At 41.8% G+C, this 22,603-nt stretch overlaps 1 protein-coding gene across 1 annotated transcript in view; it reads left to right on the top strand.

Annotated features, from left to right (window-relative positions):
* The window catches only part of MYOF (myoferlin), a 145,566-nt gene that overhangs the window by 70,154 nt on the left and 52,809 nt on the right, over positions 1-22,603 (top strand). The window contains exons 19-26 of the mRNA XM_063103471.1: positions 520-636; positions 8,934-9,111; positions 10,339-10,463; positions 12,860-12,966; positions 15,383-15,575; positions 17,060-17,215; positions 19,972-20,103; positions 21,837-22,000. Of these exons, the coding sequence (XP_062959541.1) occupies positions 520-636; positions 8,934-9,111; positions 10,339-10,463; positions 12,860-12,966; positions 15,383-15,575; positions 17,060-17,215; positions 19,972-20,103; positions 21,837-22,000 (1,172 nt within the window). The remainder of the gene's footprint in view (positions 1-519; positions 637-8,933; positions 9,112-10,338; positions 10,464-12,859; positions 12,967-15,382; positions 15,576-17,059; positions 17,216-19,971; positions 20,104-21,836; positions 22,001-22,603) is intronic.

Genomic DNA, 22,603 nt, shown 5'->3' with positions numbered 1-22,603 from the left:
AGGAGTATCCACTATTTATTCTCATGCTTAGCTGCACCCAGAACATCTTCCTCCTTTACTTCCTGGCTACTCTGGGACTTGCCCTGGTGACCAGCATGGTAGCCTCCTTATTCTGAGAAGGGGAGAAAAGGAGCCAAGTTCACACAGATAAATGGGGAGCTGCTTTGCTGAAGTCAGGTGAGGGAGACTCAGAGTCCTATCCACCCTCATCTCCCAGCCTCTGAGAACCCTTCTGGATCCAGAGCATGGTTTGAAAGCCTCTGACCTTGGTCAGGCTAAGATTCCTTTCAGCCCTGGCATCACATGCAGCTCTCTGAGATCCTTCCTAAAGTCAATGGCTGTTCTTTTAGATACAAAAGACCTGAATACAGCTGAGGGAGTTGCTGACTGATTTATTTTGGAGGTTAGGGACATCAGTAGGAGAAAGTTTTGTAGCTCTGTTATTAGCCTGACTAGACAGACAGAGTTCTTTTTGCTGTTGTTCATGCCTCGAGGAATAATCCTGTTATTGCCTTTCAGGGGGAAGGAGTTGCCTACAGAGGCAGGATCTTGGTTGAATTAAGCACTTTTCTTGAAAAGACACCACCAGATAAAAAGCTTGAGCCCATTTCAAATGATGACCTACTGGTTGTTGAGGTAAATGTTGGAGTGTGAATAATGCATGGTATGGAAAGAATGTTTTGGAGGATTGGAGGCAGGATGGCTGGTACTGACTCGCCTGAGCAAGGGGGTCTGAGGGGACAACCAGGGACAGAAGGCCCAGCTGTGGTAGAGTTGGAGAGACTTGGCTCATAGCACATGCCCTTTGCCTCTTGAAATACCTACAACAGCCCGCCATATGAGGGTGATGAGACTCAATGTGAATGCCCTGTTGAAAACTGGCAAGAGTGGTGATACCCCAAACTAAATGGCCTGTTTGCCAACTGGGGTTGGGGGGTCATGAGGAGGTGGCCACAAGAGCTACCATTCAATGTTATAGGTGTCACCACTTGTCACGGTCATGTCCATTTTCAGAAGTAGGTGGTATATCTCAGGCTTCCCAGCATGTGAGGGCGTGCTTACTTAAGGCCCATATTACAACAGCTCTGAGCCCCCATTCCTCCTTGAAGACAGGAAGTCTTCCAAGTTCACCTCCCCAACTATTTCTGCAGACCCGAGGTCAATGCTCCTGTATTCCACTGATCTGGATTGTTTGCAAGAGCAGCCAGCTCACTGATGCCCCTCTGCCCGGGGCCTTTCCTTGCTGGGCTCCTAATCACCTCCTGCCCAACACACTTCCTCAGGCTGCTGCTGCCCTCCCAAGCATGGGACAGGCCCTTCTGTTGCTGTCCCATGTCACAGCAGAAACCAAACAGCAACTTTGAAAGAGCTTTCATTTTCAGTTCTGGGACAAGAACAGGGAAACACAGTGAAGTGGGTAACTTGAAGTGGCTACTAAAAGTGGCTGTGTCAGAGCCTGCAGGCTGAGCCCAGTGTTAAGGGTCTCTCGCAGTCAGCCTTCCTACTACAGCCTGCCTCCTTGTGGCGGGACTCGGCTCTCGATCCTCCCAAGCTCCTGAAGTGCCCTGAACACATGTGCATCTCAGAGTCCAGGCCCAACTGCCACAGGTTCTCCACCAAGCAAGGGGTTTTCCATCCTTCTGGCAGTCTACTGTCTGCCTGTTATAGGATGTGCTCCTTCTCAGGATGATTTGCAGGGAGCATATGCACTTCCTCTGGAGGAAACTCTCCCTTCTGCCCCAGAGCAATGTGGCCTTGCTCAATTGTGTCCCAAGAAGACAATTGTATTAGGTTAGCATCTGTAGGAGCCAAGGGGAGACTTCCTCTTCAAGCTCCTGAAGGTTCTCTGAAAAATCAACTCACAAACACAGATTAATAGGAAAAAGGGGCATAACATAGTTTTACGTGACACAGGAGCCTTCAGAGTGAAGACCCAAAGATAGAGGGAAAACTGTCCATTTTTATGCTTAGGTTCTGTGAAGCCAGGAAGGGCCCTGTAGAAATGTGATCGGACAAGAAAAGTATGATCTAGTGATAATAGACTGAGTGGGCAACCCAGCAAGTCCTGTCTGTTTGGATTCTTCCCAGCCTCTCTGTGTGCATAGCATTCCTTCCTCCAGGGTATGGGGCAGGACCCTTTCTGGAATGGGGGTCTTATGACCCACTATCAGGTAAGGTAGGTCAGAGAATGTCTTTATGACTGGCACCAAGACAGAAAGGCAGGGGGAAGATTAAAGTATAATTTTAATCCTTAAGGCTGGCTTTGGGGCAAGGGGTTCTGGTTTCTATGACCTGCTTTGGGGAAGACAGATTCTAGTTTCTCTGGCTTGCTTCAGGGGAAAAGGAGGCTGAGAGACAGGAAGGCAGGAGAATCTCAGAGGAAAACTTTGCTTTTGAAGCTGCTTCTGAGGACTTCACTTTGGGGTATTGCTTTCTGAGTCCCAACACATCCAAAGCGGTGTATTTCTGGATTTTTCAGTCATTGCATGTTTGGAACATCAGTAGTCCAGTGCTTGAGCATCCCAATTTCAAACCTTTGTCTCCTTCTTTAAGAGGAAAGGATTGTGCTGCACATTTTCCCTGAGGTTGCCTCTGTCCCCACCCCTCAGCCTCAGGAAAGAACATGACATCAGCATAAGAGCAAGCCACAGGGCAGCAGCCTAACTTCTCACAGGGGAAAGAAACATTTCTCCCCCCACCAATTGGCAAAGATTATAACACAGTCCCGGCTAAAACATACACTTAAAAGTTTATGTCACCAAATAGAACAGTTCAGTTCAGGTTATTTAAATTGTGAGAGAAACAACATAGGTATTTGCTTTATATTACAGTTAAGAATCCATCCAAGAAATTTTCCTAAAATGAAACAATGGTCTGCCTTGAATGTGAATTCACATTCCTACCTCTAGAATCAGAAATTGATTACAGCTTTGAAACAACAGTTTTTCCAGGTTTTATACATTAATGTATCAAATTTAAGAATCTGAGGGCAGGTTTTTTTCTGAGCCAAACTTTTACAAAAGTGGATATAAAGGCCAGGCGACCTCAGTAACTCATTGGGGGCTAACTCTTCAAGAAATGATCAAGTCCTTCTCCATAACCCTACTCCTAATCTCTTCCCCACCCCACTGGTATACAGACACATAAATACAGTAATCACCCTTTATCTGCGGGGAATATGTTCCAAGACCCCGAGCAGATACCTGAAACCTCAGATAGTACCTGTGTGTACTGTGCACAGATTTCTTTTTCCTTCGTCACAATTTCACAGATAGGAGATTCATTCTTACCACAGATCTTATCAACCTCAGCATGCTATTTTTCTTCTTTCCTTATTAAGTCAAGAACTCTTCCTGGTTCACTTACAGAACGCACTTTCCAGCTTCTCTTTGGCCTGTCTGAATTGCCAGCATCACTCCTCTTGTGCTCTAGGGCCATGAAGAAGTAAAATAAGGGAGACTTGAACATAAGCACAAAGGAATGCCTCCCATCCTGTGCAGGACAGAGCAGACAGCACAAAACTTCATCACGCTACTCAGAATGGCGTGCCATTCAAAACTTATGAATTGTGTATTTCTGGAATTTTCCATTTAATATTTTCAGACTGCGGTTGACCATGGATAACTGAAACCTTGGAAAGCAAAACTGAATAAGAGGAGATTACTGTAATACTGTTATGCCACTGATACCATGATACCAACTTGGTGGCATAATGCCATTCTTTTGCCTATTCTTGAGTTATCCCAAAGTTTCTTGATGTGTAGTAAGGAATGATTTTGCTGAGGTGAGAATTCGAATCAGTAGTGCTGAGAGGCAGGCATGTGGACACTAGTGAGTGCACCAGCTGACCACCGACGGTATACTTCAGTGAGAGGGAGATTTTGTGACTCATTGTTCCTGGCACTGGTGCAGCAACTTTCAGTTAGTGTCTAAAAGACTTCCCAGATTTTTCAGTTACTTTGTTATAGTTCCCGGGGGAAATGATAGAATATTACGATGCTCTTGAATTTTGAGGTTTGCTATGATCTCAGGAACATATTCCTTGCAAATTGCTGTGGTCTGAATGTTTCTGTCTCCCCAAAATTCATATATTGAAGGCTAACCCCCAAGGTGATGGTATTAAGAGGTAGAACCCTTGGGAGGTGATTAGATCAAGAGGGTCTATAAAAGAGACCCCAGAGAGCTGCTTTGTTCCTTCTGCCATGTGAGGAGGTGGCCGCGTTCTATGAACCAGAAAACTGCCCTCATCAGACACTGAATCTGCTGGCATCTGGATCTTGGACTTCCCAGTATCTGGAACTGTGAGAAATTAATATTTATTGTTTATAAGTCATCTAGTTTACGGTATTTTTGTCATAGCAGCCCAAGTGGACAAAGACGCAGATGATGAGTCTTCCATAATTTAACGGCAAAAAGGATTAAGGATAATTGAAAATCTAGAGTGCTGTATTTATCCTGACTTTTCAATCATTAGTCCTGCTGAATAGGTCGTAAATCAAGAGGAATCTCTATAAGCAGATTCCAGAGGTTTATGCTATGAGATCATGCAATATAAACCCATTTTTGTTTTGTTTTTTATTAGTCGCAGAGACACAGAACCAAAAGTAACAAATCCCTCCAGTCACTAAGGTCCTGGCCATAGTCCTTCTATCCACTGCATAGAACCATCAACTCTAAAGTCCAGGAACTGCAATAGGTATTGAGAACTAATTTACAAAAGAGGAAAAAGAGCAGGGTGGGTGAAAAAAATAGAGCAGCTTACATGCTGTTTCTGCCAGGATCATGCAAGAGACTGGCTGGAAACCACCTGAAGGCCTCCATAGAAACACATGGTGATGGCCTGCCTGGTGGTCCTGGACTTGAATAGTTACAGATTGGAGTTGGCTCTTGAATATATCAGGTTGGAACTCAGGCTAATGCAGAAATGCCATCATGGACATTCAGCCCTTATGGTGCCTTTTATTTTGTTCTATCACCAGAACCCAATTTAAGTCCATGCTCTTTCCCCTTGTTTTAAACAACCGTAATTGGAGAGGCAAGGTTGGGGAGGCAGCAAAGTATAAAGAAAAAAACTTTTATTAACTGGAATGCAAAGCCAGATTAATTTTTTTATGCAGATAATTAAGCACATACAGAAGATAATTAAGCACATAAAGAAGTATATTTCAATAATTTAGTAAAAATAGGGGCCGACCCCGTGGCTCACTCGGGAGAGTGCGGCGCTGGGAGCGCAGCAGCGCTCCCGCTGCGGGTTCGGATCCTATATAGGGATGGCTGGTTCGCTCACTGGCTGAGCACGGTCACAAGAAAGGACAAAAAAAATAATAATAATAATTTAGTAAAAATAAAAGCAAAAAACAAAAACAAAGAGCCAGCAATATATATTGCTCACAGTATATATCAACAATGTAAGAAGAGTAGCTTTTTATTAACTGGTATATAAAGCAGAATCAGTTTTCTTGCTCTAAATAATTAAACACAGACAGCAAAATAGCTTGTATCATAAATTTAATAAAAACAAAAATGGAATATAAACATGAAATGAAACAAAAATAAAAAATCCTAACAGCATTAGAAAGCAGGAGAGGAGCTGAGGTCCTGAGGTCGTACCCACACTTCAAGAAACCAGGAGCTCAGAAGAGAGATTTAATGAGCATGGTCAACCGAGAACATGACCGTGACACTTGCCCATCTTACAAAGGTCTCGTGCTCTGGGTCATTTGCAAATAACAAAGTTTTTTTGGTAGAGATAAAGATGCTGCAAGAAAAGGACAGCTTGGTTGCCCGAGAGCTGAGAGCGCCCTCATCTTCCTAGAGTAGAGCTGACCTATTGCTCCAGGCGGGCCTGGTCAGGACAATACGGGAGAGAGGCAACGGGGCTCAGTCTGGCCACCTCCACTGCAGGAATCAGACAGATAGAATAAGGTCAAGTGTTGCAACCCAGCATGATTCTAACATCCGCTGCCTTCTGGAACCTCTGCCCTGCCACTGAAGGACCCCGTTTGCTGTCACCATGATCGGGTATCTGTCCTTGGACCACTTCCTCCCTGTTCCCCCTTCCCAATCTCCCTGTGTGTGACCTAACATATTTTGGGAGCATTTTAATAACTTGCCTTCTCTCTCCTGCTCAACTAGAACCTCCTTGAGCTCTCTCATTGGTCTGGCCCACATTATAGGTTCAATAAATATTCCTTGAAACAGCATGTTCAAATTCTTCCGCCAGCTCCACCAGTTGTCAGCCCCCTTTAGTAAACAGACCAAAGGTGGCAATTTGGGCAATTTTCTTCAGCACATAGTCTTCTTGTCACTGATGTTTAATGTCCCATGCCTTGTGTGCCCATAATAACTTTCAATGACTGTTTTCCCTTATCAGTATCCTGTTTGACAAAGGTCACCTTCTTCCCTAAATTTATTTCTGAAACTCTACCCTATGCCACCTCATCTACAATGTGCAATAGTTACTAACAATCAGAAAGGGAGCCCCAAGGCCCTACACAAAGAAACAACCATCAGTGTCCAATAGACTATAATTTATATTCTTTAATTTCCCATATTGTAGGCAGTTTTGTTCCAAGGCTACTAAGGGAGGGCCTGAAACAAAAGCTGAGGCTCCGGACTTCTCTAAATGGTGTTTGTTATTCCTTCCTCTCTCCTGCTGTTTGTGCCCTGTGCAGAGGGGAAGTGGAAAAGGGCTGGGGAATGGGCAGAATTCCCAGCTGTCTTGCTCTGGGGCAGTAAGCAGATGACGGGGGTGTTCCCCGTGGGGTTTGGACTTGCAAAGTGGTCCAAAGAGCTGCTCCATCTTCGGCAGTTTGCTCACAATGTGTGCCCACGCTGTTGGGAGTTATGGCAATGGCTGGAAGGTTGAACTATTGTTTTTAGGGCTCAGACTCACCGGGGTTTGCGTGTGTGTGTGTGTGTGTGTGTGTGTGTGTGTGTGTGTGTGTGTGTGTGTGTGTGTGTGTGTGTGTCCTATCAGGACTTCTGTGGGTGACTCTGCAAGTTCTGCACGGGAACACGCTGTTGGGAGTTATGGCAATGGCTGGAAGGTTGAACTATTGTTTTTAGGGCTCAGACTCACCGGGGTTTGCGTGTGTGTGTGTGTGTGTGTGTGTGTGTGTGTGTGTGTGTGTCCTATCAGGACTTCTGTGGGTGACTCTGCAAGTTCTGCACGGGAACATCCAGAGAGTTCTAATGGGATCCCTGCTCATGTGGACCCCAGCCGGCCCAGCCAGGGGCAGCCTCTGCATGCCTCTGCGGGGCCTCCCCATGAGCCTTCTCTGTACTCTGCAGCCCCTGCCTTAACAGATGGCTTCAGTTCAAATACTAATTATTTTCCTCTGGGCTCTGACTCAGGCCCCGAATTATGTTTTCTATTTTTAACTCCTTCCCTTCTCTTATATCGTACTTGATGGTCTACAAAGAAGAAGTTATGCTGTATATGTTTTGACTAATACAAATAACTTCCTACTTTTTAATTTTTACACAATTCAAACCTAAACCCACAGCAATTCTCCTCCATGGATAGTTCAGGGGGCCTAGTTGTGGGGAGTTAAGCAGAGGTCCTGATAAGCAGTGTAAGCCCCTCTCTACCAAAGTGACAGTGAACTAAGGTGGGGAAGCTTTTAAACTCACCATGCCCAGGCTAAAGCTTCCTAGGTTATTCAATGTGCAGCTAAGATTGTGAACCAATGTTGTTCAAAAAGATTGAGGCTCAGAGGGGTTTCTGATAAAACCCAACTGGCTCATTCTACTATATCATGTCAAAAAATCCTTACCCGCAATAGAGACTTCTCTACAGGCTGTCCAACTAAACTTGCTATGGCGAGGAATTTTTCAAACCATCTGAGTATGATCACTCATGAGTCTCACAAGTTCGCCATGGAGCACACAGCCCATGTGGCTACCTGTAGGAACCACTGACGTTCTCACCTCCTGCCTGGGCAGGTGTCTTTGCAAACGGGGGTACCAACAGGATTCCAGAACAGACCCTGGATGTTGATGATTTAAATGGCAGAAGGCTGAAGACATACTGAAGTGCAGCTACTTAAACTATTGCTTGGCTGTTTGACTGAAGAAGCCAAAGTTCCTGAGGATCAGTGGGGACGCGGTTCATAAAGAAGAAATGTCATCTGAGCAGGGTTTGGGCGAGATGTGGATTCAAGAGAGTTTATGTGCCCTTGAAGGAAGGCCTGAAGGGCTCACGGTCATTTCTGCTAGACTGATAGATACTCAAAGTGGTTGTAGTTGGTTCTGTCAGCGAGTCCCTCACATGCACATACACTCTGTAAACCAGTAATTTAGAAAGAAAAAAAGAAAGAAGAAATATTTCTATTTCAGAAAAGTAACTTCACCTAATTTCACTTATTTTTAAATCTGACATTAAAAATCTTTATTGTTATCTCGAATTAGAAAATTAATACTTAAACAATTCAAAAAATTAAAAATATATGTTAGAAAGTTTTCCATAATAGCTCTACCTTTTCCGATATAGCTACTGTTAACAATTTGTGTTATATTCTACCAGACCACCTTCATGCGTATGCCAACATTAAAATATACTATATTTAATGGATTCACTTAAAATATACTCCTTTTCTATGTTGACTAATATGGACCTACTTAAGTCTTTTTATGAACTTTCATTCCATTATATGGATATAACATAATTTGTTTAACCAGTGGCCTACTGGCAGTCATCTGTATTGTTTTAATTTTTTCCCTCTATTTCAATCAATGCTGCAATGAACATCCAAGTACTACCGTTACCCACTTGAATGAGTACAGCAGGGGCTGCTGGGTCCAAGAACAACCTCCACTGGTATTTGGCTCAGCACTAATTATTAGGTTTAGAGTTACATCTGCTAGAAATCCACATGTAAATAAGGGCAAAATGGGTTTCCCTGAACCTTATTTCTGCTCATTCCTGTTAGAAATATCAGCGAAGGCGGAAGTACAGCCTGTCTGCCGTGTTCCATTCGGCCACCATGTTGCAAGATGTTGGCGAGGCCATTCAGTTTGAAGTCAGCATTGGAAACTATGGCAATAAGTTTGACATGACCTGTAAGCCTTTGGCATCGACAACTCAATACAGCCGTGCTGTATTTGATGGTAAGATGGACACGAACCATTCTTTCCTGTGCATATTTACAGTGGGTGCAAGTTTATAGAAGCATGCACTATCTTTTCCCTCTGGCAGCCATTGTCCCCAGCATAGGGTTAGTGGAAAGAAAAAGGTTGAATGAGGAAGAGAGTGTGGTTGGAGTTCGGGCACCTCCAAGACTGGCCAAACTCAAGAAGTTGCAAGTCCCATTGCCAAGAGCTGAACTCCCAACCCTAAAGCCCCCCAACCCCCATGCCCAGCTTTAACACTGGTTCTGCTTTGTAAAGTCCCAAGGTGGTGAGTCTGCTAAATACTGAGCTCCCCAAAGCAGCTCCTGCCCCTACCTAGCCCCATGTCTTTCTTACATTAAATTGTTGAGTGGATGGGACTCTGGCTCAGGCACTCAGGTCTTCAGTCTGTTATTCACCAGCGCTATGACCTTAACCACCTCACTTAATTCTCACGCTCAGTTTCTTCATCTTCTCCAGAGTTGCTGTGAGGATTAAATAGCTGTATTTGAGCAAATATGGGTGAGAAACAGTTCCTGCTTTTAAGGAGCTTACATTCTAGTGTACAAAATAAATTATAATAGAAGACAAAGTGTGAGAATGCCCTAATAAAAATATCAACAAATGGTTTGACAGTATAGAGAAGGGAGAAAGGAATTCTGATCACATGTCCCACCAGTATTGCTGTACTTCTTACCTGATTTCTGTACAAGCAGTTTTAAAATACAAGGTACCCTAGAAAACATGAGCTAATAATTCTTAATCAAAGAAAGGCTCTAAGTAATACCAAACCACAAGTAGCCAGCTAAGTCTTTCAAAGAACAAAAAATTATTTTCTTTTGCCCCACTTCCAACCAAAAAATTTATTTAGAATGACGGTTTTAGGGAAAAACATTCAGTCTAATCTGTGCTCTCTATAGTTTCTGCTGCCACGTTACGTAATCATCATTGATGTTCAGATGCACGGACCTGGATCACTAAAAAATCCTGACCTTGTTGTGCTCTGTTTACTAGGACATTTTAAGAGAGATTTTTCAAAATAGGCTGAATGAAAAAGAACATTTTATCCATCAGTTGCTTAACAGAATAAAATTAAAGAACCACAACACCCCAAACCATTCCCCAAGCATGTGGATTAATCCATAGCTAAGTCTACACATTTCTTTAATAAACACGTTGTCAATTTTAAGTGTCCAGTGTTTGTTGACCCCCACTGTTATGTTTCAGGGAACTACTATTATTACTTGCCTTGGGCTCACAAAAAGCCAGTTGTTACCCTGACTTCATACTGGGAGGATATTAGTCATCGGCTGGATGCGGTGAACACTCTTCTAGTTATGGCAGAACGGCTGGTAAGTTTATCTTTTCTACATATTTTTTTCATCAGACAGAGTGAGTTATGTATTAGTTAGGATGAAGGCGAGGGCACTATAACACAAGACTTCAAAACACTTCAACAAGGTAACAGCGATTTCTCTAGTAACAGATGAGGTAGATGGTCCAGAGCTACTATGGAGGATCAGTGGGTTGGGGACCCAGGCTCTCTCCCTGGCTGCTCTGCCATCACTGAGGAGTTGTCCTTGTGTACATGGTAGAGGCAGCTTACCACTACACCCACCTCCAGCCGGCGGGAAGGGGACAGAGTGGGGAGAAGATGATACAGGCCTTTCCCTCGACGGGAAAGACCCAGAACTCATACACTTGATTCCTACCTATTTTCCTTTGTCTAGAATCCAGTTACACAGCCACTTCTGACTACAAGGAAGGGCATAGATTCAGATGAAAGTTTTTTTACTGTGGAAGAGGGGAGGATGGAAAAGGAAGGCGGGATGGTGCGGGGCACTCAATTTCTGCCACAATTTGTATGTGGAGAATGACTTATTCCCATAGCAGCATGGAACTCTTAGAGCTTTGCTGTTAGCTCAGTAAAAATCTTCATTGTAGGAAGAGGTGGCTTAGAGGGACCAGTGCCTGACATGTTCAGCTCTTGCTGCAGACTAGAGAAACTTCCCTTGTTTGGAGGCTGGGGGTTTCCTGTGGTAGAAACTGCATAGATATGATACATATGATTATCCATTTAGTTGACATTGGTCAACTAGATTGGTGACGCGAAGAGGGACATGTTTGAAATATTTCATGTTAACTCAAAGATACAAAGTTACTCCTATCAAAGTACTGATAAAAGACATCTTGAATTAGTGTTTTCATTTCCAAATGATATGAATATTATTTGTTTCTAAGTTCTAACCTCTACCAAGAGTGGACCAAGGCATATACAGTTCCTGGAGTATACCTGATCTAAGACCCTGTGGCAAAATTTAAAACTATTTTCTTATGTTATAAAGACAATATGGAAGGGTAATTATAGGTTTAAATTAATTCAAGCATAGTTGTTCATAAAATATAGGCTGCAATTGATATGCAATGTAGTTGTAGTATTAATTTCCAATCCCCGTTCCCAAGGGAATTGGTGGAAAATTAGTCACACCTCTACTCTAATTATGTTTGGGATACTCTACAGCTTTTTTCATGCTGCTTCTTCTTATCAGCTCTTCCGTTGAGCCAACTGTCCTAATTCCATATTAATCTCGACAGGATGGTGGCTTTCCATGATGAGGACTTTTTATTCTCGTGGTGGACACCCCCTCAACCTCTCTGTTGACAGATGTTCAATGTGACACAACAATATGTCCTGGGCTTATTTTGAACTTTCTCTGCCACAGCCCTGGACTCACCATTTCTCCAAGGAGCTTTGTTTCCTTTCAGTGGGGAAGGGCATTTAAAAAACAAGATCTGGGTACTAGAGTGCTCTCTACTACTGAAATGTCATTGTTTCTAGGCCTTCTCAGTAGACAAACTTGCACACATATACACATACATAATATGTATGTTTATTTCTATATCTATCAATATGCTAACAACCAATGAGTTCATAAAGATACCAGTCCAATACCACAGGGTTTATTCCAGCCTTCCATATTTCTTTATTTATAACTTCCTTCTCCAGGAGTGAGAATCTGGCTGTTATTATGCTCAATACATTTACTCATTTGTTCAATCCTAGAATCCACAGATAACCCACTGCCAGAAAATAAGCCAACTAATTAGAGCTTGATATATTCATGGGTGTTTTTTTGCTTTTTACCTGAGTGTATATGGTCAAAATATTGTGTTCAACAATTACATGGATTAGTTCGGTGTAGTTATGTTATTGGTTTGAAATATAATTAGGTCCATTTTGTTTCTGACTATATTCCATTTTAAGATTCCCTCTCCTATTCTTCCTATTCTTGCTGGTTTCATCTTTTTTTTTTTTTTTTCTTTTTGGCAGCTGGCTGGTGCAGGGATCTGAACCCGTGACTTTGGTGTTATAACACTGGGCTCTAACCAACTGAGCTAACCGGCCAGCCACTTTTATCTTTTAAATACATAAAACATTTACGTGGTTTTAAAGATCAAACTATATGTTTATCTTTTAAATACATAAAACATTTACGTGGTTTTAAAGATCAAACTATATGAAAAGGTTGTCCCATTACTTAAACATACTACTGTTGATTGCATTTTGAAGAAAAATAAATAGTGCTAAGATATGGTATCATTATTAAATTTTTTAAAAACCCTCTGGTTTTTCTGTAATTAAGTCTTTTTATGTATTTTTTTCTTCAAAATAAAAGTTAAATCTTTACTGGGTATAATGGCATAATGCACAATTACCAATTATTTCCTCTCTTCCCAAATTCTTCAGCAATCAAACATAGAGGCTCTAAAATCAGCGATTCAAGGTAAAATTCCTGCAAACCAGGTGGCTGAATTGTGGTTGAAGCTGATAGATGAAGTGATAGAAGACACAAGGTATAGTCATCTTATTTCTATCTCAGAATTCCCAACCATGCTCTCTTCCCTAAATTCTAAGACTGTAAGAGCCCTTTGAATCATTTCTAGTGTTTGTCTGAAAAATAAATTTGAACTATTCAAACTCCTTAAAAGGCCCTCACTGGGAGGAGGCTCTGAATCACCACCAGGAAAGGCCCCACTTTCTGGTTTGGTGCCAGTTCTAAAGCAGCCTGGGAGGCTGAGGCCCCATTCCCAGAAGCATGTCCCAGGGCAGCAAGGGGTGGGAGTGGGGAGGAGGAAGGTCTTTGCCTCAGTTTCCCTTCAATCCATGGATGCTCACTGCCCAGAAGGAGGGGGACTCCTGGCTCTTACAGAGAATGGAATCTGGGGGTGGAGCATTGATTTTACCATTCAGAACAATATTCCTAATTCATAAACTCATGAAAAGAAACAGCCTTTTTATTTCCTCTTTTACTGAATGCCTGATGAACACTGGGCAAGGTTCTGCTAGGCGGATCCAGTAGATTTGACTTGAGCCAGACGAACTTTCATAACTGTGACTTGGGAAGACAGCTCAGATCTTTTGGTATTTGGAAATCAAAGGGGAAAGTGATTCATTCCAAACTCATTTTATTTTATTTTATTTTATTTTTTTTATTTTTTATTTTTTTTTAAATTTTATTTTGTCGATATACATTGTGGCTGATTATTGCTCCCCAACCAAACTCATTTTAAATATTGGCTAACAATGCACTGGACAGGGAAGTTTCAAAAGAAAAGCATATTGAATACTTTCCACAAACAACAAGATGCAAGGCCTTTTTTTCCCTTCTAGGCTAGTGCCCTAAGTCACCCTGTCTTCTTGTGCCTTCTAGTGGTTTAGCCAGGTAATTGGAGTGCAGCTGAAGTCAAAGTACTGTTGGACACTGGTCTAAATCGGAAAATTTTAGAACTGGGTCCTAAGGGGTCATCTCTTCCATCTCCTTATCTTGTAGATGAGAAAACGGAGGCCCAAGGAGGTGAAATATCACATCTGGTGCCCAGATTTGGGTGTACCAGCTCGGCCCCTCTTCCTGCTCCATGTTTCACAGTCCACATCTATTTATCTAAGGTCTCAAGTGTGATTTTTATGCTAACAGCTTCCGTGTATATTTTTGCCTCAAAAAAACCACTCCAGGGACTTAACCCTTCAAATGTATGGCCATAATTATTAATGAAACCAAACAGAAACATTCGGTAATAACTTTCATGTAGAAAATGTCTATGAATTTTATTTAAGGTTTGCTGAGCAAATCACAGGCATATCTATTTACACTTCTGATCTGAGCTGTTTTGAGGAATTAAATTGGAATCTTTTTAACCTTAAGTAACAGGAAATTCAGTGTTTAAGGGAAGTCATGCTAGGATTTCCTTCATTTAAGAAGCTGGATGAAATTCAAATGAGTGGAAATCCCAGGTAGGGACAATGTGAGTAGAAGAATTTCCTAGAATTGGTGACCACCCACCCTGTGGTCCCACCACCTGCCACCATGGTGGTAGAAGGCTAATTCAGACCCCAGCTTAGCCGTTCTCTGAAATTCTTGGGGTCCTATCACTAGACTTCCTAGCTCTCCTTTTGAATGGGGGCTTGTCCTGCACAAGTGGTTATGACTCTTTTTGGAGATCATGGGCCCGTTTGAGAATCTAATATGATGATTATAGCAACATTATTTAGCCTTTACTATGCAACAGGCACTGTTCTAAATGCTCTCCATGTGTGAATTCATTCACTCTCACAACTCTAAAAGGTATTTCCCATATTTGAAGATAGGAGGGTGAGAGAGTAAATGACTGGTCAAGATCACAGAAGTAGTAAATGGTGTAGCCATGATTTGTACCTGGGTAGTTGGCTCCAAAGCCTGTGTTCTTCGTCATTAGGCCACAATGCATATCAACACAGTCATACACACTTTTCTTTATAAGTTCCAGGGTTTCGCAGACCTCCTGAGGCCCGCCCACAGACTACGTTAGGGGTCCGTGGTCCCTAAATTAAGAGCCTTTCAGCTAAATGGTCTCTAACCTCTCTTCCTTCTCCATCATTTTGTGGGTCCATACAATGATTCTAGGAAGCAAAAAGGGGCAGGCCAGTCTCTCCCACCTGCTGTGGTTTCTATCTTCTCTCTAGTGACTCCGTGGACCTTAGGTTAAACGCTAAGACCTAAAATTGCTTTGGAATTTTAATTCCCCAGTGTTCCTCATAAAAATTAAGAGAATGTCTGGCAGGTCTGCTCTGGCAATGCCAGATACACTCAACTTGAGCTTAATCCAGGCAATGCCTGTGGAATAAATCAGGATATTGATGCAGTTTGCAAGACGGAAACCAAATGTCAATGAACTTGACAGTCTGGAAGAGTAAGAGGTTATTCTTCAAATTCTTTCTCTCTTTCTTTTTTAGGTGCACGTTGCCTCTTACAGAAGGAAAACCCAATGTCACAATTCTTGATACTCAGATCCGAAATTTGAGGTCCAGATCTCTCTCCCAGATACACGAGGCTGCTGTGAAGATGAGGTCTGAAGCCACAGATGTGAAATCCACACTGGCAGAAATTGAGGACTGGTTCGATAAATTAATGCAGCTGGCTGAAGAGGTAGGACTTTTAAACTACACAAACAACACCTAATATGGAGGAAGAATTCTGTGGAATGGCACCAAGGATGGGGATGATGGGAGGAGACTCTAATAGATTATCTGGGATATTGAGCAGATCTGACGGATAATAAAAATTAAGGATTTAGGGCTGGCTGGTTAGCTCAGTTGGTTAGAGCATGTTGTAATACCACGTCAAGAGTTTGGATTCAGATCCCCATACCAACCAGCTGCAAAAAAAAAAGAAAAAAAGAAAAAAAAAGAAAGAAAGAAAATTCAAGGAGTTACTGGGCTGGGGATGCTAATGGATAATGGGGATGAAAGTCATTGAAATCAGGGCAGGAGAAGAATTTTGAGCTGGGGATCCTGGAAATGTCTCCAAAAGTGGACAAATCATAATCCTCTTCACGGTATTGTCAGAGATCTGTGTAGTACAGAGTATTAAAATGTCAGCTTCGGTTAGGGTCAGGAAGACCCAGATTTGAATCCTGGATCTACCATATGTAACCTGGGCAAATTATTTAACCTCTCTAAGCCTCAGTTTCCCTATCTGTAAAATGTAAACAAAATTAGTATTTACTTCATAGCATTGCATGAAGATTTAAAGAAGATGAGAGTAAAGTGTTTAGCACACTGCAGGGCACATAGTAAGTGCTGCAAAAATGTTGGCTGTCACTAACCTCAGTTTTCTGGAAGAACAAGGGAGTAAGGGTCCCCCTCTACCTGTCCTTCAGAGACTGGGTGTAGGTAGTAATATATTTGTGGGTAGAAATACATTTGAAAACACACAGGATTACAGTGAATTTTTATTTTCTACTTTGTATGCTTTGGTACTTTCAAGGTTTTCTATAGTGAACTTATATTTCCATTCTAATAAGAAAAAAAGAGGTTTTTAAAAACTAAGTTAATATTTCTGATTTGGCAAATATTGGATTATGAGAGAGACGTTCTGTGTTCTGTAAAATATGTACAACCTGTAAACCCTTTGCTGCTGATGGCTTTCTTCCAGTGATGCTCGAGATAAGAGGAAGTCTTTCCTAAAATTCCTCTCAGAGCAGAGTAGGTAGGGCTTTTTTTTTTTTTTTTCCTTTGTCTTTTTTTGTGACCGGCCACACGGCGCTCAGCCAGCGAGCACACCGGCCATCCTTATATAGGATCCGAACCCGCGGCAGGAGCACTGCTGCGCTCCCAGCGCCACACTCTCCCGAGTGCGCCACCGGGTCGGCCCAGGTAGGGCTTTTGCAAGGTGGAGCTCCCCCTCTGCTTCCCTTTGAACCCTTTAGCCAGCCACAGCCTGCCTCCCAGTCCTGCAGGCTCAAAGTATGGTCCTAGAAGATGTGAGTCTCAGGAATTTGGGACAGAGCCCTAACCACAGCATTTCTTTGCTAACTGGAGCCCAAGGGTCTGGACTGCAGGGTCTCCAGTCCATCTGCATTTAGACTAACCATAGCTTTGCTTCCTTTTCCATCCAACCCATGTGACCAGCCGCAGAATAGTATGCCTGACATTATCATCTGGATGATCCGGGGAGAAAAAAGACTAGCCTATGCACGAATTCCTGCACATCACGTTTTATACTCCACCAGTGGTGAGAATGCATCTGGGAAATACTGTGGGAAAACCCAAACCATCTTTCTGAAGGTACTTGTCTTTGCTGTGTAATGCGAAATTCAGTACTTAAATGTAAATCCTGTATTTCTAAGAAAGGGCTGCTTTATATAACTTGCTAATCACTGAATGGCTAGGGTGATCATGATCAATTCTAGCCTATTCTGGCCCCTCCCTCTACGGTGATAATTCTCAGAGTGATCTGAGGTCATCTGACATTCAATCAAGGACACCTCCCTAGAAGTCTTTGTGACATTAATATCAACATGGCATTGTGAATGCTTTGCTTTCTGACGTGGACTTTCCACTTACTTCTAATGTCTCTTGCAAAGCCACGCCTTTCTTTCCTTCTTTCTAGTGGGTATTTGAGGGGGAAGAGAAGGTAGTTTAGACAGTCCATGGAATTTAATGCCCTAATGAAATAGGTTCTCAAATTGAAAAATTTCGATAATTGCTACTTTAGGGCAGAAGTTCTGAACATGTTTAGAGTCATGGACTCCTTTAAGTGGCTGATGAAAGCTACTGGCCCTCTCCTCCAGAAGAATTCGCTTTGCATACGCATCTGATATTTTGCATACAATTCAGGAATTTCACAGAACCCATGAGCTCATCCAAGGACCCCTATTAGCACTTCTCTGTGTGTGCATGTGGGGAACCAAAGGAGGGCCTGTGGCTGGAAACAAAGAAATCTGAATCATTGCCAATCTGTATGTTTTGACCTTCTCTCCTTGGCCAACCCCAGCTAGAGTTCTTTGGATTTGGGGGAGAGGAAAAAAATGGAGAAGAGAAATAACAGTTGTCAGAGGAGAGTATTCTCTTAAGACAAGGAAATATCTGCTAACTTTTAATAAATTAACTCGTTGCTCTTTAATCGGGAGGGTGTAAATAGAATCAGAGTAGTTATCTTCTTTTGAGTGTCTCTTAAATTTTGCTTTAGATAGAATCACGATTATAATTGACCTCAGCAGTGGGTGGAAGCAAATTGACTAATAAATAAAACTTCACAGTGGGTGAGAGAGGAGATAAAGAGGTATTATCTGTGTTAGGTTTTAGAACTCAATGGATAAGCAGCAAAATGCTTTTTGGAGAATACAATATATGTATTGTTTTTGTTAATACTTCCTATCCAATTTAGGGAGCCATTTAATTCAGTGGGATTTTTTGGTCTTAGGGCCCCTTTATACTTCAAAAAAATTTTAAATACCCCAAGGAGCTTTTTTAATGGGCTTATATCTATCAATATTAACTGTATACTAGAAATTAAAACTGAGAAATTTTAAAAATATTTATTAATTCATTTAATAATAACAATAATAAACCATTAATATAAATTACATGTAAATTACATATTTAATTTTAAATGTTAACATAATTGTTAACATAAATTACATGTATTTATAAAATATAACTTTTTTTGTAAAAAATAAGAGAGCAGAGTGATCCTGTTTTTCATTTTTGCAAACTTCTTTAATACCCTCCTTAACAGAAATATAACTCGATTCTCATATCTGCTTGTACATTTAAACTGAGAGAATAAGTTAGTTGGTTGAAGTATATGAAGAGAATCCAGACTCACATAGATATGTAATTGGAAAAGAGAGGAATATTTTAATAACCTTTTCATATAAATGTAGATAGTCATCTTTGATATAACACCAAACTCAAGTGGTATATTTTAAAAGGTTAACTGCAATGTGGAATATGAAACTATATCAGTAGATTTTTCATACTTGGCTACATTAAAATGCATTGGTCTTTCTTGAACTTCGAAAGGCTCTTTTATCTGTTCATAATTTTGTAACATCAAGCACGATCATTTGGAACCAAATATTGATTCACTGAGTTATGCAGATCTCTAACACTGACACATTTCATCATACAATTTTGAAAAAAGCCACATTTGTTAATATCACTTATCAGAAAACTCTTTACATGTTGGGAAGCTATCAAGCTCACTGTGACAGATAAAAGTTCTGAAACTCTTATTTTTCACTTGAAAGCTTGAATTTTGTCATTGACGACTCATGCAGTCACTTATTTTTCTTGAAGTGAGAGGCTCACTTTATTTATGTTATCTGCACCATACTCAAGTCTGAAGAACCATATTTGTCTGCCAATTGCTATTTAAGTAAAAATGGCATTCAATTTTTTAAAACTCTAGTTTAATTCACAACTCAAGCAATTACATGAGAGCTTTTTCTCATGACAGCCGTCACACACTCCTTGTGCTGCAGAAGTGTTTTGTGTGTACATCCCATTTCATCACACAAAATATTGAAAAGCCGTGTACTCAAGGGTGGAGATTTAATAAGATTAGTAATTTTTGCTGCTTGATCAAGAGGATTCCTTAGTAATACTGGCATTTTGTTTTCTTTACTGAGAGCGCATAGTTACTATTACTACTACTTTTACTGTTGCTTTTACTGCTGGGTACAGTTGGTATCACTCCATTAATTCCTGTTACAGTGCCAGCAGTTTTACCTACTGTTGTTTTTGCTTCATCAGTGCAAACGTCAACACTGTGAAGAAGACAAATACCATGTTAGCGCTATTCGGAAAATTGTTTTGACCTTGTGAACCTCCTGAGAATGTTTCAGGGACAGGCAGGAATCTATGAATCACACTTTGAGATCTGCTGCTTTAGATCTTCTTTTAGTTTTTGCTGTAGGCTCATTTGGAAATATTTTAATGAAAGCAAACATGAAATTAGACTGGTGAGAGCAACGATTAGATGCTCGGTCTGCCTTTGACTTTAACTCAGTGCCAGCACGTGATTGTTCATTTCACAGTACCCACAGGAAAAGAACAGCGGGCCGAAGGTTCCTGTGCAACTGCGAGTAAACATCTGGCTGGGCTTAAGTGCTGTTGAGAAGAAGTTTAATAGCTTCGCAGAAGGAACTTTCACCGTCTTTGCTGAAATGGTACGTTTAATGACATCCCTGTCTTTTCCTCTTTGGTGGTGGTTGGGATACTCTGACTTTTCATCTTTAGGGAAAACATTTGCGTATCCCAAACAACCACAGCCATCGTTACCACCATCTAAAATCCCATCCGAGGGAACTTAGCCTAAGCGGATAGGAGAAGATCTTCTTGAGGTTTTATTGTCCACATTGGAACATACCTGCCCTCCAGCTCTGTGGTTGGGGCTATGCCTGGAAAAGCTAGCCCTCAGCAACATTAGGCTAGCCCAGGGCTCGCTTCCACTCTTCCTCATTTCAGATCCTTCCCTGCATAGAGCAGAGATCAATTCATGTAGAGAGGTGATCCCCCCATTTCAGTTGTTTTGTGTGACTCTATAGTTTCTCCAGTTTTAACAGCCTGTGAATACCAGTAGGGCACATTAATAACAATAATGGGAATGTCACTGGTTCCTACCTTCATGTGCTAATACCAGAACTTAGTTCTCTGCAAAATTTCCTCCCCAAATTTCTGGGGGGCTTTGAGGTGCTTCCCATGTGCTTGCTCATGATTTTTTTTCCTCATTGTCCTACCCCACCGCTGCTGGCTAAAGGTCAGAACCCTCAAAGCCACTTGAGGCTCCCACCTCTGCTGTTGCTGGTGCCCTCCTGCTCATGCCAGCATCCTTGTCTGGATTTACTACAGCCATGCTGGCTTCCAAGCAGAAGCAGCAGGAATGCCTTGCTCCTCCATTCTATGTCCTTGTCACATGCCCCCAAGTCTCATGGCCCCTGTGACAACCATCCCTTTAGCTTCTGCCTGAAGCTCATCTCTCCTCCAGGCTCAGAGCCAGTATCTGAATAAGCGCTACTGTGCTCTTAATTCCAATTTCCCCATCAGGCTCCTACTCAAATCTCCTCCCTCCTCCTTCAGCCAAAAACTTCCCTACAGCTTATGCAAATCATCTTTTCAGTGGGTGCATCAGCAGACAAATGGAAATTCCAGTTTGGGCCCAAACAGGGACACCCACCACAATTGCAAATCTCAACCTTTCCCATGGCTGACAAAGTGAAGAGCAGACCATTGTAGATGTACAAATTCTAACTTAGAAAGAGTGCCCTGCAAACCAGAATCTGCCATTGCCACTAAACTTACTTTCTAGAAAGGTCTTGGTCTACCTGCCACACTCCAGAGAGGATTAAGAATCAGAACTTTTAGGTCCCATAGGGACTGGGCTCTAAAGGACCTTCACGTTCCAGATGGGTTCTTTGTGGACTGCCTGGAAAATGAACCATCAATTATATATTGTTTCCATGGGGCAATGTGTCCCAAGTTCTAAGCAGAAGACTTATAAATAAACTTTATAAAATGTACACATTTATAAGTTGAGGACTTTTATAGATATTTAAAAGATAAGATTCAGAGAACTATTTGGAGCCATTCAAAACAATAATAGAAACAACTAACATGATATATCACTGTTTACAAAGCACTTTCACAATAATTTGCACATTTGAACTCCAGAACAACTTTTTAACAGAGGTAACTTTATCCCCAGTTTACAGATGAGAACACTGAGTCTTAGAAAGATGAATGCTTTATCCAAAGTTCCATAATCGGTAACTTCTGAGTACAAAGCTTTTTTGCTTTCTGTGGTTGTCTAGCCTAAGTCGTACATGGACTTGAAAATTTATGGGCTGGCTTTATTTCTTGCTCTCTGATGGTGTTTCTCCAAATTTTTTTTTTTTTTTAATAGTATGAAAATCAAGCTTTCATGTTTGGAAAATGGGGCACTTCTGGATTAGTGGGACGTCATAAATTTTCTGATGTCACAGGAAAAATAAAGCTCAAGAGGGAGTTCTTTTTGCCTCCAAAAGGCTGGGAATGGGAAGGAGAGTGGATAGTTGATCCTGAAAGAAGGTAAGATTTTCATTTTCTGGGTAAAAGGGATGGCAATGAGGCCTTTCCCTAGAAACTGCTAAATGGTCATCTCCATCATCACCCCGGATTATACTTACATAACATCCCCTGAGCAGGAGTAAGTCCATAGAAATTCATAGAAAGTTGAAAGATGTCATTAGAGTCCCATAAGGCAGACAACTATAAAAAGCACCTGGTCGCCAACATTCATTGAGAACTTGCTATGTGTGAATGTGCCACGCAGTGTGCCGAGCACCGGCATCACCTTGTTTACTCTTGACTCCAGTCATACAAGATCGGTAGTGGCAGGAATGACAAAGGGACTGAGAGTTTAGCTGCCTCTTCTCACCACCTCATGACCATGCACTGAAGTTGGGAGGAAACACGCTTGTAAAGTTGAATTTCAAGGCGTCCGACTAAAGTTTGGTCTCTCTGCCGTTTGTTTCTGTAATTGCACAGGCGTCAAGGAGGGAGAGATGTGAGGGCACTGCTCTGTTAATACCCGGTGCTGGCATGTGACTGCTTTTAACCCTGGACAGCCGGCTTGGGATGCAGCTGGGGGGATGGCTGAGGAGAAGGAAAATGGGATTTGAATTGACAGAA

This window comes from Cynocephalus volans, chromosome 7 (assembly GCF_027409185.1).
Source record: "Cynocephalus volans isolate mCynVol1 chromosome 7, mCynVol1.pri, whole genome shotgun sequence".
In the NCBI taxonomy this organism is placed as follows: Eukaryota; Metazoa; Chordata; class Mammalia; order Dermoptera; family Cynocephalidae; genus Cynocephalus; species Cynocephalus volans.
The sequence above is the reverse complement of the archived record's forward strand: the minus strand, read 5'-3'. Positions and strand labels throughout refer to the sequence as shown.